The sequence below is a fragment of the Ornithorhynchus anatinus genome, chromosome 6 (genome assembly GCF_004115215.2).
Source record: "Ornithorhynchus anatinus isolate Pmale09 chromosome 6, mOrnAna1.pri.v4, whole genome shotgun sequence".
NCBI classification, from domain to species: domain Eukaryota; kingdom Metazoa; phylum Chordata; class Mammalia; order Monotremata; family Ornithorhynchidae; genus Ornithorhynchus; species Ornithorhynchus anatinus.
Genome location: NC_041733.1, coordinates 27,166,412 through 27,178,980, shown reverse-complemented (window position 1 = coordinate 27,178,980; position 12,569 = coordinate 27,166,412). Strand labels below are relative to the sequence as shown.

Below are 12,569 nucleotides of genomic sequence, written 5' to 3'. Positions count from 1 at the left end.
CCTCCTCCTCCCGCCGCGTCCTCCCCGGCCGGGGCCGCCACCGCCGGCTGACAGGCCACGGCCGCCGCCGCGCCCCACGTCATCGCGCAAGCACGTGCTGCGTAACCCCCCTCCCACCTGCACGTCGCGAGCTCCCCCCCTTCGTCCCGCCCACCTCCCGCGTCTGGACCAATGAGATTCCGCCTAGGGGAGCCCCCCTCCCTTCAAGCCCCGCCCCTCCCGTCAGGCCCCGCCCTCCCGTCCCTCTGGGCCAATGACCGTCGAGCAATGACAGCGGGGGGGGCGGGGAGCGCCGCACGCCCCCTGACGTCGTCGCCGGGGTTTGCAGCCTGACGCCCGCAGTTCGGAGCGGTCGGCGGAGGCTGCGGCTCCTCGTGGTCCCTCCCTCCCCATCCTCTGCTCCGTGTGCACGCCTCCCTGTGTGCACACGTACGTGTACTCGCCCTCCTCCTTTCGTGTCGCCACCGCGGACCCAGCAAACTAGGTAAGATCCCGTCCGGGCCGGGATGTTGGCTCAGCGGAAAGAACCCGGGCTCGGGAGTCAGCAGTCATGAGTTCGAATCCCGCCTCCGCCACTTCTCAGCTGGGTGACCTTGGGCAAGTCGCTTAACTGCTCTGTGCCTCCGTCTCCTCGGCTGTAAAACGGGGATGAAAACCGTGAGCCCCACGTGGGGCAGCCTGATCTCCTCGTATCCCCCAACGCTTGGCACAGTGCTTTGCACAGAGTGAGCGCTTAACAAATGCCACCATTTATTGGATTTATTTTGAGTGCTGACGGTGTGCGGAGGGCTGTGCTGAGCGCCTGGAAAGTACGGTTCAGCAACAGGTTAGAGACGGTCCCGGCCCACAGCGGGCTCAACTGTCTAGAAGGGCCAAGCTCTTCTAATGCAAAACCTGTGCTGAAAGCAGGCATTTCAGGAGAAGGGAGGGGTGTCTGGATTGTTTCATAATCATAATAATGTTGGTATCTGTTAAGCGCTTACCATGTGCAGAGCACTGTTCCAAGCGCTGGGGGAGATACAGGGTCATCAGGTTGTCCCACGTGAAGCTTGCAGTTAATCTCCATTTTACGGTTGAGGTAACAGGCACAGAGAAGTTCATTAATGCATTCAATAGTATTTATTGAGAGCTTACTATGTGCAGAGCACTGTACTAAGCGCTTGGAATGGACAAATCGGTAACAGAGACAGTCCCTGCCCTTTGACGAGCTTACAGTCTAATCGGAGGAGCCGGACAGACAAGAACAATAGCAATAAATAGAATCAAGGGGATGACCATCTCATTAAAACAATAGCAAATAAATAGAATCAAGGTGATGTACATCTCATTAACAAAATAAATAGGGTAATGAAAAGTGAAGTGACTTGCCCAGTCACACAGCTGACAAGTGGCAGAACTAGGATTTGAACCCATGACCTCTGACTCCCAAGCCTGGGCTCTTCCCATTGAACCACACTGCTTCTCTAGATTGGGTGGGTTTTAAGATGCAGGTTCTGTGTTGGCATCTGATGACCCCCCCCTCATTGGGCGGGGACGGTCTCTCTCTCTCTTGCCGAATTGTCCATTCCAAGCGCTTAGTCCAGTGCTCTGCACAGAGTAAGCGCTCAATAACTATTGAACGAATGAGTGACCGAAGTGCTAGGATAAAGGAAGCCAAACTTTTTTTGAATCTGCCCGAAATATTTCTGTAACAGAAACGCAGATGTGGGGATTCCAATTTTTGTTTTAACGCGAATGCTGCCCACATAATCGTCATAACTATTTTATTGCAGGCTCTGTAGGTTAATCAGCTAATGGCATGTGCTGAGCTCCTGGAAGAGTACGGTGGAGTAAGTAGCCAAGGTCCTTGCCTTTAAGCATGCAATGTAGTCGCGGAAATGTATACTGAAATAACGTACAGGTTGGGAGAAGGGGGAAAATGCATATGTGCCAGTTTAGGTGATTAGAGCCTCATTTTATATTATCAGGAAATGTCACAGTTTAATCGTGTCGTTTACTGGGAATAAAATAGCAAAATCTGGATCTCTGTAGACTGTGAGCTCGTTGTGTCTGCCAACTCCGTTGTATTCTACTACTACTCTCCCAAGCGCTCAGTACAGTGCTGTGCACATACTAAGCTCTCAGGAAATGCCAATGATGATGATCCTGCTAATGGCATGTGCTGTTAGTGCCTACATGTTTGTGGAGGCAAAGTTGTCACTATAACTATTAGTGATAATTGCGCTGTTTGTTACGCGCTTATTCTGTACCAAGCCCAGTGTTGAGGCTGGAGTACATGCAATCCGGTAGATAAAATACCAGCTCCCAGGACACCTCCAGCCTCCCTCTGCTTCATCCTCTGTACCTTATAGCAGCAGAGGCGACCTTATTCTCCCCTCATAGCCTCACCCATTTCAGGTGATGGCCTAAGTGGGAAGAGCCTGCCACTGGGACCCAGGAGATCAGGGCTGCTAGTGGACTTCTGTTTGACTTAGGCCTCAGTTACCACTTTGGTGACCTCTTTCTTTCATTCAATCGTATTTCTTAAGAGCTTACTGTGTGCAAAGCACTATACTAAGCCCTTGGGAGAGTAAAATACAACAACCAACGGACCCATTCCCTGCCCACAATGAGCTCACAGTCTAGAGGGAAGAGCCTGGGACTCAGGGGACATGGGTTTTAATCCCACTCTGTTTGCTGTGTTACCTTGGATAAGTCACTAAGTGTCTCTGTGCCTCAGTTTCCTCATCCATTATATAGGAATAAAATACTTTAACTCTTACTCAGACTAATCCCCTACTTTAGACCCTCATGTGGACAGAGACTGTATCCATTCTGATGATTTTCTATTGCCCCTGTGCTTAGTACAATGCTTGGCACATAGTGTTTAACAAATAGTATTATTTTTGTTTTTAGTGTTACTAGATTGTGGTTCTTTTGTATCTACCCCAGTGGCTAATAAGCACTTAATACCATCAGCTAGTCTACTGCTCATACAATTTGTGATATTCTATAGATTCCATTCATTTGCAGCCTTTCAAGATGGTCACCAAAGCCTGCTATTCCCATTCGTTTTTCTTCCTCAAACCGTATACTGTGGTCTGAATTGTAGCTAGTTTTGCTTAAACTATGCTCTGGTTTCTAGTCTACATACTTGAAGAATTCAGATATGACTTTTGTAGAGCAAATAGAGAATCGAAGCAAACTAACATAAAATTTCCAAGCAAGCATATTCCCACTACACTGAGAGAATTCAAATGAGCAGTAAATCAACACCAAATCAGTGACTTTATGCTTGCTTATTTTGACCATAAAGAGATTTAAGGAGGAGGATAAAAGAGAAAGGTCGTCATACTGATTCTTTACGTAGCAGTAGACCAATTTCTGAGACAATCAACCTACTTAATACTCTGTGCCTTAAAAATCACATTTAATACAATACCTGTAAAGCAAAACTCATCCTGCTGCAATCATTTAATCAGTAAACAGCTGTAAGTGGCTAATAAGCTGCTTTGTTTATCATTTCTTATTTTTTGATTTTTCCCCAGGTTTTCAAAAGAAACTGTTTAAAAAAAATTAAACCCCAAAAATCTCCCCTGGCCCTCAGTCCTTCTGGGCATCTTACTCAAAGTTGGAATATGAAATGGGTGAGGACCCAATGGTGTCTGTTGCTCTTGATGTCTCAGAGATCCCCTGGGACCACAGAGGCACCTGGTCTCTCTACCAGCTGGCTTGCAGTGTATGCCACTGGGTATGAGGAGAGTGCGAATGGCTCAGCACAAACCATCACCACTACCGAAAACAACTCAAATGCACATCCTACTGCTGGTAGGACTTATCTTTCCTCTCTTAACCACTGGTGTCCAAGCAACGCTCATCTTGAAGAGCAAAGGGCCACCTGTATTTTCAAGGGCACAACATGCAAGAGATTCTCAATGAGACCCTCACAACCCACAGATACAAATCTGTAAAGAACAACTCTTCCAGAGTTAGTCTGTTCCATGTCTGTGTCCTGTACTTATGGTAAAGTTCACTTTGATTTGTCCAATCTCTCCTGCCTTGCATTCTAAAATATATTTCCCCCATAAATGATTACAGTATGAATAATTCTTGATTAATAATGGAAGGATTTGGTTTGCTTTTACTAGCTGTTTTTAATACATTTACATTTATCTTACCACTGTTTCAATAATTTTATTAATTTTTACATTGTCACTTGAAAGAGAATCAAAGAATTTAAAAAAAACCACTTAAAATGTTGTGGTCTAGTGACTGCTGGCATCCCAAACTACATTTGTTCTGAAAAGCATGTAGCTTTGAAACTCACTTCTGTTTTTAAAGACTGACAGCATTAAAAGTCTGGGAAAAATTGGAAGATACCCAAAATAAGCAACATTTCAGATATGTTCAAACCTGTTCCTGACAAGGCCTAAGACCCCAAAATACCCTACCGGTGTTTTACCCCTATTTAATTCCAACTCGTCATTCCAGTTTTGGGAATAGTAACTTTTCTGCTGTGTGACTTTGGTCAAGTCACTTAACTTCTATACCTCAGTTCTCTCATCTGTAACAAATGAGGAATTAAAATTCCTCCTCTCTCGAAATTAGGCTGTGAGCTTTCATGTAGGACCGGGAATGTGTCCACCTATGTCCCAGCACTTGGTATAGTGCCTGGCACATAACTGCGCGTAACAAGTACCATAATAAGTGAAACTCTCTTTACTAAGAATTGATACAATCTTTCCCTTACTAGTATCCCATCCTTCTTCCTGTTAGGATAACGGTATCATATTCTGTAAATCAATAGTTTATTTTTATGTAGGCAGCAACATCTTATCACATCATATCTCTCTAAATTTCAGCAGCTTTCTCTGGTTTAGAGCAACTCCAGCATTACCCTTAATTAACTCTTCTTCCTTTTTCTTGGGTACTATAAATAAGCAAGTTCTCAGTTCACAAGAAATATATATAGATATACATATATATACATACATAATGATGACTGTATTTGCTTCGGAGACTAAAAGCTGTATCTCAGGAGCACCTAGAGTTTTGTTTTTTTCTTCATTCTAAGACTGTATAACAACTCATTATTCATTACAGGTATTACATTAATTCTGGTGCCCAGTTTTTTTCAGTATCAGACTCCTGACATGAATGTTATTAACTCAAAGATCTGATTTGTTTGTGGTACACAATTTACAAGGTAAACTCCTAGAAATTAAAACAAAGAGCAACTTGGCCTTTTGAAGTTAAGAAAGGAAGCATATTAAAACCAACATTCCACTGTTTTTCTTCACATTCTGCTAATTTACTCCTCCAAAAAAAATGAGAAAGACTGTTTTAGCAATTTACAAACAGGCAGCAGGTACCCCAGTCTCCATCTTCAGACTCACTCCTCCTGAAGCTGCTCTTCTTGTTTTTAAGGAATGGTTCAACCAGCCAAAAATTCTGTTCTGCCCACGAGCAGCATGTTGCTTCCTGCAGCTTTCCCCCCAACATTTGTGACTAGATCTAAGCATGGGTTGGAATACAGACAGATGAAATGATGTAGGTCCTGCTTCCTGCTTTTGCAAAAAATGAGGCTAAAATTAGCGTGCTCTCCCTGAGGATTTGATCCAGGGAGCAGCCATTTTGCTTATCATCTTGTTTTTGTAGCAATCAGTGTGCAGTAATTAAACTGGTACCAAAGAGAGATGTAACAAGTTGCTTTACATTGCAATAACCATAAACTTGTCCTTTGCCTATAATAATGGTATGTCGTACACTCCCAGGCACTTAGTAGAGTGCTTTGCACACCATGAGTGCTCGGTGAATACGATGGAGTGAATCGTGCAGGTTTTCTCATCTCTGAGAATGGGAACTATGAGAAATGTGACTTATGTGACTTAATTCCATAGCAGTGAAGGTCCAACCAATCTCCCAACAGGATTTCACGAAGTGACAAATTGCAGGATGAGATGGAGAGTTACAACAGGTTGATGAACCAGGAGACATTACCCGAAGAAGTAAAAGAAAAAAACCCTTCTGTCCATCTTGCACCACCAGCCCCAGCCCTGGATCACCTCCACGGAACGCTTGCTCCACCCCAGTGCTTGTATCCTGGAGCACCGTTAGCAGAAATCCAGGTACCAGGTTGACCGGCCACTGCCTCTTTGCTTTCTTCCACGTAGCAATTTTCCTTCCCCTCCGTAGATTCTCATGCCCAGTGTTCCCACTTTTATTCTGACAATCAATTTATTTATTGAATGCTTACTTTGGGCAGAACACTACACTAAGTGCTTGAATCCAGATATTTAACTCCCTTTTGAAGTCTCTAGTGCCCTCACCCTTCTTTCGTTCTTTCCCCTTCTCTCTCTTCTTCTCTTTCCCCCTGCCCAAAGAATCTTGCCAACTTTGTTGGACAAAACTGAAACAGTCAGGTGTGAGCTCCCCAAAATCTCACCTTCCCAGCACCCTCCCACCACTGTGTGGATATATTTATCATCCTTCTCAGTCATCTCTAAAGATATCTCCATCTACTTTGTAAATCTACCTCCTTTAACCATGCCTCCAGCCCCATTTCTTGTCACTTACTAGAAGCACAACCTCTCTTCTTCCCCCTCTGACTGCCGTCTTCAACAGCTTACTCTCTTATGGCCCCTTCGCCGCCTTAAAATATGCTCACGTGTTCCTCAGACAAAAAAAAAAATCCTCTTTGGATCCCACTGCACCACCTGTTGCCCTACCTTTCTCCTCCCATTCCTGTACAGACTCTTCAGACAGTTTGTACCTACCACTTCTTTTCCTCAAACTCCTGTCTTGAGGTCACCAATGGCATCTTCCTTGCCAAACGTAATGGATTCTATCCTCATCCTCCTTGATCTCTTAAACTGCTTTAGACACCGTAGACCCCTCCCCCCAACATGCATGTGCGTGCTCTCTCTTTCTTTCTTTGTGTTTTGTATTTTAAGCAACTTACTATGTGCCAGACACTGTACTAAGTTCTGGTATAAATAGAAGCTTAATCAGGTTGGGCATAGTCCCTGTCCCACATGGGGCTCACAGTTTTAATCCCCATTTTACAGATGAGGTAACTGAAACATAGAGAAGTTAAATGACTTGCTCAAGATCACGGAGCAGACAAATGGCAGAGCCAGGATTAAACCAAGGGCCTTCTGACTCCCAGGTCGAAGCTCTGTCCATCAGGCCACACTGCTTCTGGAAACTCATTATGGGCAGGGAACATGTATACCAACTCTATTATATTGTACTCTCCCAAGCGCTTAGTATAGCACTCTGCACACAGTAAGCCCTCAACAAATAGGATTAACTGATGGAAACACTTGGGTTTCCTGACACAGCTCTACTGGGTTTCCCTCCTGCCTTTCTGACCATTCCTTCCTAGTTGCTTTCTCTGCTCCCACCCCTTTAACAGTGAGTGTCCCTCAAAGCTGTGCCCTGGATCCACTTCTCTTCTCACTTTACACTTACTCTCTTGGTGAACTCATTCATTCCCATGGCTTCAACAACTGTATCTATGTGGCTGACTCCCAGATCAACCTCACCCTCTTCCTGGGTCTCTCTCTCGCTCTCCTTTTCTCTCGCTCTCCTTTTCTCTCGCTCTCCTTTTCTCTCGCTCTCCTTTTTTCTCGCTCTCCTTTTCTCTCCCCCCCCCCCCCCCCCGTTTTGCTCTCTCGCTCTGGGTCTCACCTTTGTAGGTTTGGACCTGTCTTTGTCTCTGGGTCTCTGTCTCTCCCTGTCTCTTTGCAATCTTGCATTTCCTCTTGCATTCAGGACATTTCTACCTGGCTGTCCCTCTGGCTCCACATTTCAATGTCAAAAACGAATCTACTCTTTGTCTTTCCTCTCAGCTCCTTTATTTTTCCATCACAGTTGACATCACAATCCTTCCCATCCCTGAAACTTGTCATTTTAGATGTAGCTTTGACTCATCCTTCTCTTTCAATCCTTATAACCCATCAGCAAATCCCATTATTCTTTCCTTTTTAACATTTCCAGAATCTGGAAGTGGCCATCACACTGGGCCAGAAATCAACATCTTTTCCAGGAGGCCTTCCCCACGTTAATTTCTAATCTTCTCAGGCTATATCCCCTGCAACTACAACTTCAGTACTTTTGCACCACCTAATCTCCTCACAACACTGCCCAGAGTACTAATCTCTTGAACTCTTCCAAGATCTTAAATTAGTGCTTGGCACACAATAAAGTGCTCAAATATTGTTCATTGATCAGTTGATAAAGCTGGTTGTTCTTTTGGAATTTGAAAATTTTACTTGTTTCAATAGTGGTTAATAATGATAATGGTATTTGTTTAAGTGCTTACTATGTGTCAAACACTGTTGTAAGCCCTGGGTTAGATACAGGGCCAATCAGGTTGGACATAGTCCCATGTCTCATTTGGCGCTCAAGTCTTAAATCCCATTTACAAATGAGGTAACTGAGGCACGAGAGAAGTTGTGACTTGCCAAGATCACACAGCAGACAGTTGTATTCCCAAGTGCTTAGTACAGTGAGCTCTGTGTGGCAGATCACATAAATTACGATTGAATGGATGAATTGAATGAAGTGTTGGAGCTGGGTTTACAAGCCAGGTCCTCCTTACTCCCCAAGCCCAGGTCTCTATCCACTAGGCTATGCTGCTTCTCAAAAGTAAAGCAAAGTAAATTATGGTCCTAGATAAAGAGAGCAGGAGCTTATTAGGCAAGGAAGCCGTTTTTCCTGAGGGGTTAAGTGTGTTGGGTTCTGTAATTTTAACCTCAAATAGGGATTAGAGTAGTTGTTCAGCCAGTTTTAGCCACCTGGTCAAAAAGAGCTCACCAGTACCAGAAAGGTCTGCCACTGGACCTGGCAACAAGAAGAGAGGAAGATAAAATAGAAGGGGTTGGCAGGCAAGAAGTACATTAATTTACATGAGGATGGACATTTCATCTAGTACTTCATGGAAAAAAATAATAGTAACCCAGAGGCTAGAGGATTCAGAACTTCGATTTGGTGTAGATGGATTGCCTTTAAAAATAAGCAACTGGTCTCTAAGAAGACTTTATGGTTTTTGTGAGCAAGAGAAGATCTTGGATATATTTGCTAAATTTGACAAATGTAGGTGTATTTATACCACAACTCTTTTGCTGCAATTGAAATTTCAAGCAAATGCAGTATGAATGAACTGAAAGAGGTGCTCAAACTACAGAGATTATTTTATCTCTTCCCCCTCCCACCTCTCTTTCCTCTCCATCTGCCAGCACAGTTGGTTTTTGTAAGCCAGGTGGGAAGGTTGCTAGTTGATATTTCACCTTGGGCAACTTGAAAACTTTAAACTCCCCTGGCACAGAAGCTTGAAGCTTTGGTCCTAGTGTAGGGAATTACTAAAGTCCCTACTGTGATTTTATCTTTACAGTTATCAGGACTGGCTAACAACACCATATTTAATAAGACTCTAGGGGATATGGTAGTTTGGGACTACTACTAGAATGCCATTTAGTAAATTACCACATCTTCAACCAGATGGTGAAGAGAGCCACAAAACACCATTCTAATTGTAAATGGTGGCCTGGATTGGCATCATAATTTGGCAGCTGCATCATAGACTTAGGTAAATTAATAATCCATTTTCTCATCTTTTCCTTCCTGGGCTTGTTGGACTGAGCTATTCTATCCAAGTCTTTGAGTTTGGGTCAGAACCCAACTGGCTAAATGTTTCAGTATTGAAAACAATATGGTCTGAAGACTCTTATTAATGTAATTTCAGAAACTGTTCAAGGCAGGCTTCTCAAACAATGGTTTGGTGACCAGCCTCAAATGGCAAACATATTTTTGCTGCTTGGGGTGGTCAAGGAGTGAGAATCCAGTTCAATTAATATCGGTGATATTTATTGAGCACTTACTGTCCAGACATTGTACTAAAGCACTACAAAGTAACAAATACCAATCATGACTTAGCAGTCATGGCTCTGGCCGCGGAGTTGGGACCCTTGGCCGACTGAGGAACGCACCTTATTCCCACAAGTTTACCAAGCTGGGTGGTCAGTTGGACAACAGGGAAGCCCCCTGTGGGAGCTCCGGTGTTCCATGGCTCCAGAAAAGAGTTGAACCTGCTTAACTGTGCCATTGGGTGGTGAATGCCATCTATACTGTTTCCCCAGCCTGTTTCCACCCATGTACTTACCCAACAATTTCACTCTTACATGTCATTAGTTCCAAGTACAGGTTAAATATTTGTCAGATCTATAAATATTTACCTGTAATAGATTTATCATTTCTACATTTCTGTATGACCTTTGTCTTTACCAGTTTTTTCAGTGAAACTGTGAGAAAGCTGTTTCCAATATTTTTCCCTGCTTTTAAAACTCCAGTTTAAACCACAGTATACTAAACTCCCCATTTGTCTTTTCCAAGAGAGTTAAAAACTACTGCATGACGTAAGAATCTTAAAGAAATGTAAATTACGTGGGTTGCTATAGCAACTTGATATAAATTCTTGTTCTAAGAAGAGTTTTTGCAGAGTCGTGAATGTTTATAAACTGACTGTATTCCTGGAGCGAAGGAAAAAAAAATACACAGGGAACATAGCAATCATAATGATTCACCAGAGGATAGACAATGTTGCTTTGAAAGTGTTTGAGTGTCAACTACACTACTAAGATTATTTGTTTCTCTAATTTAGCGTAAATTTAGAGTAAATCAAAGTCAATAGTTGAAAGCTTATTTTTTTTTTAATTTTTAAAATGCTATAGATCTCAATGCCAAGTTATCGTAAACCATTTCATTGGTATCCTACCCCTTGGTTCTATTAAAACAATGCTATAGAAGTAATGCCAAATTTTTTTTAACCATTTCATTGGTATCATACCCTTTGCTTCCATTAAAACAATCTTTCCTCACATTTTAATTAACACATGAAGATGGAATCCAAATTCATTCAATTCAGTTGTATTTATTGAGTGCTTACTGTCTGCGGAGGATCTTACTAAGCTCTGGAGAGTAAAGTACAGCAATAAAGAGAGACAATCCTGCCCTCAATAAGCTCACAGTCTAGAGGAGGGGAGACAGACCATCAATACATCTAAACAGGCATCAAATATACAAATAAAAATTATAGATATATATGTAAGTGCTATGAGCGGGCAGAAGAATAAAGGGAGTGAGTCGTGATGATGTGGAAGGGAGTGGAGGTGAGGAAAAGTGGGGTTTAGTCTGGGAAAGGTCTCTTGAGGAGGGGCCCTTCAGTAGGGATTTGAAGGAGAGGAGAGTGGATTGGCGGACTTGAGGAGGAAGGGCGTTCCTGGTAGGATGTGGGCCAGGGGTCAGCAACGAGACAGGCGAGATCAAGGTGCAGTGAAAAGGTTAGCACCAGAGGAACGGAGTGTGTGAGCTGCTATATAGAAGGAGAGAAGGGAGGTGAGGTAGGGAGGGTGCAAGAATGATGGAGAGCTTTAAAAGCCAATACTGAGTTTTTGTTTGATATGGAGTGGAGAGGCAACCAATGTAGATTTTTGAGAAAGGGGGGTGACATCCTCCGCTAGGCGTTTCTATAAGAGATAATCCGGCCTGGATGAAGTATGGACTGGAGTGGGAGAGGCAAGAGGTTGGAAGGTCAGAAAGGAGGTTGATGCAGAAATCTAGTGGAATAGGATAGTGAAGAAAATACGTTAGCATAAATTTTTAACCAAGCCTAAAATAAGGAAAAATCCTGAATCAAAGATTTCAGATCCAGTACTTTTATTTATTTAAATTCATATTTAAATTTAAATAAATATTTATATACTGTGGTTTATATATTGTGTTATATATATATATATATTATATATATATTATGGGGTTTTTTTTGGATTGAATTGGGAGAAACTGGCTGGGAGATTCCCCTAATGAACTCTCTCATTTCTCAAATATCCATACCCTACTGCTACTTCATACTTCCTTCACTTAAGTTCTCAATCCCTAAGCACTTTTCTGTTCACACTGTTTCTCCCTACTGCAAAATATTTTAGGGTCCATTTGCCACTAGATTTAAGATGGTTGAGGGCCAGGATCATGTTTACTACTCTCTTGTAGTCTCCAGGACTTAGTACAGTGCTGTGCAGTGTAACACTCATTAAATATCGATTGGATGGATAGCACAGTGCAATTTGCAGTTAATACCATAAATACTATTCTTGAATGATTACCACATCATCCTCATTATAGCAAATTTGGAGGGAGACCTGTGCACTTTTTGTTAATGACATTGTTGAGCATTTGCTATATGCTAAATGTACTCTTAAGTGCAGAGTCAGTGGTATAATTAGGAATCGTGCCTGCCAACTCTGTTGTTCTTCCCCAAGGATATGTGCAGTGTTCTTCCCACAATAAGGTTCAATAAATTCCATTGGTATAATTTCAGTATGATAATGTCATCTTACAGAAGTTAAATGAGATGATATAATGTTCTCATCTGCTCACACCCTTTTATTTCTCAACCTGAGAAGTCTATTTATCTGTGCAAATATAATGACATGCAATGTAATAGGCAAGTTTTTCAGTATGGAAAATTTTCAGGTTTAAACCTGCCTACCTACTCTGAATTTATTCACAAGTTTTTCATATCTGTTTGT

The 12,569-nt window shown here is 42.7% G+C and overlaps 1 protein-coding gene across 6 annotated transcripts in view; it reads left to right on the top strand.

The window, feature by feature from the left end:
- The first annotated feature begins 380 nt into the window (after positions 1-380).
- MCF2 (MCF.2 cell line derived transforming sequence) overlaps positions 381-12,569 on the top strand; it is an 85,646-nt gene continuing 73,457 nt past the window's right edge. For 3 of the 6 annotated variants that reach the window (XM_029067411.2, XM_029067409.2, XM_029067412.2), the window contains exons 1-3: positions 465-484; positions 1,773-1,829; positions 5,909-6,107. In XM_029067411.2, coding sequence (XP_028923244.1) covers positions 5,940-6,107 — 168 coding nt within the window. In that variant the 5' untranslated portion in view covers positions 465-484; positions 1,773-1,829; positions 5,909-5,939. Of the gene's footprint in view, positions 485-1,772; positions 1,830-5,908; positions 6,108-12,569 lie in introns of those variants that run through there. The other 3 variants (XM_029067410.2, XM_029067414.2, XM_029067416.2) reach the window with 3 other exon arrangements.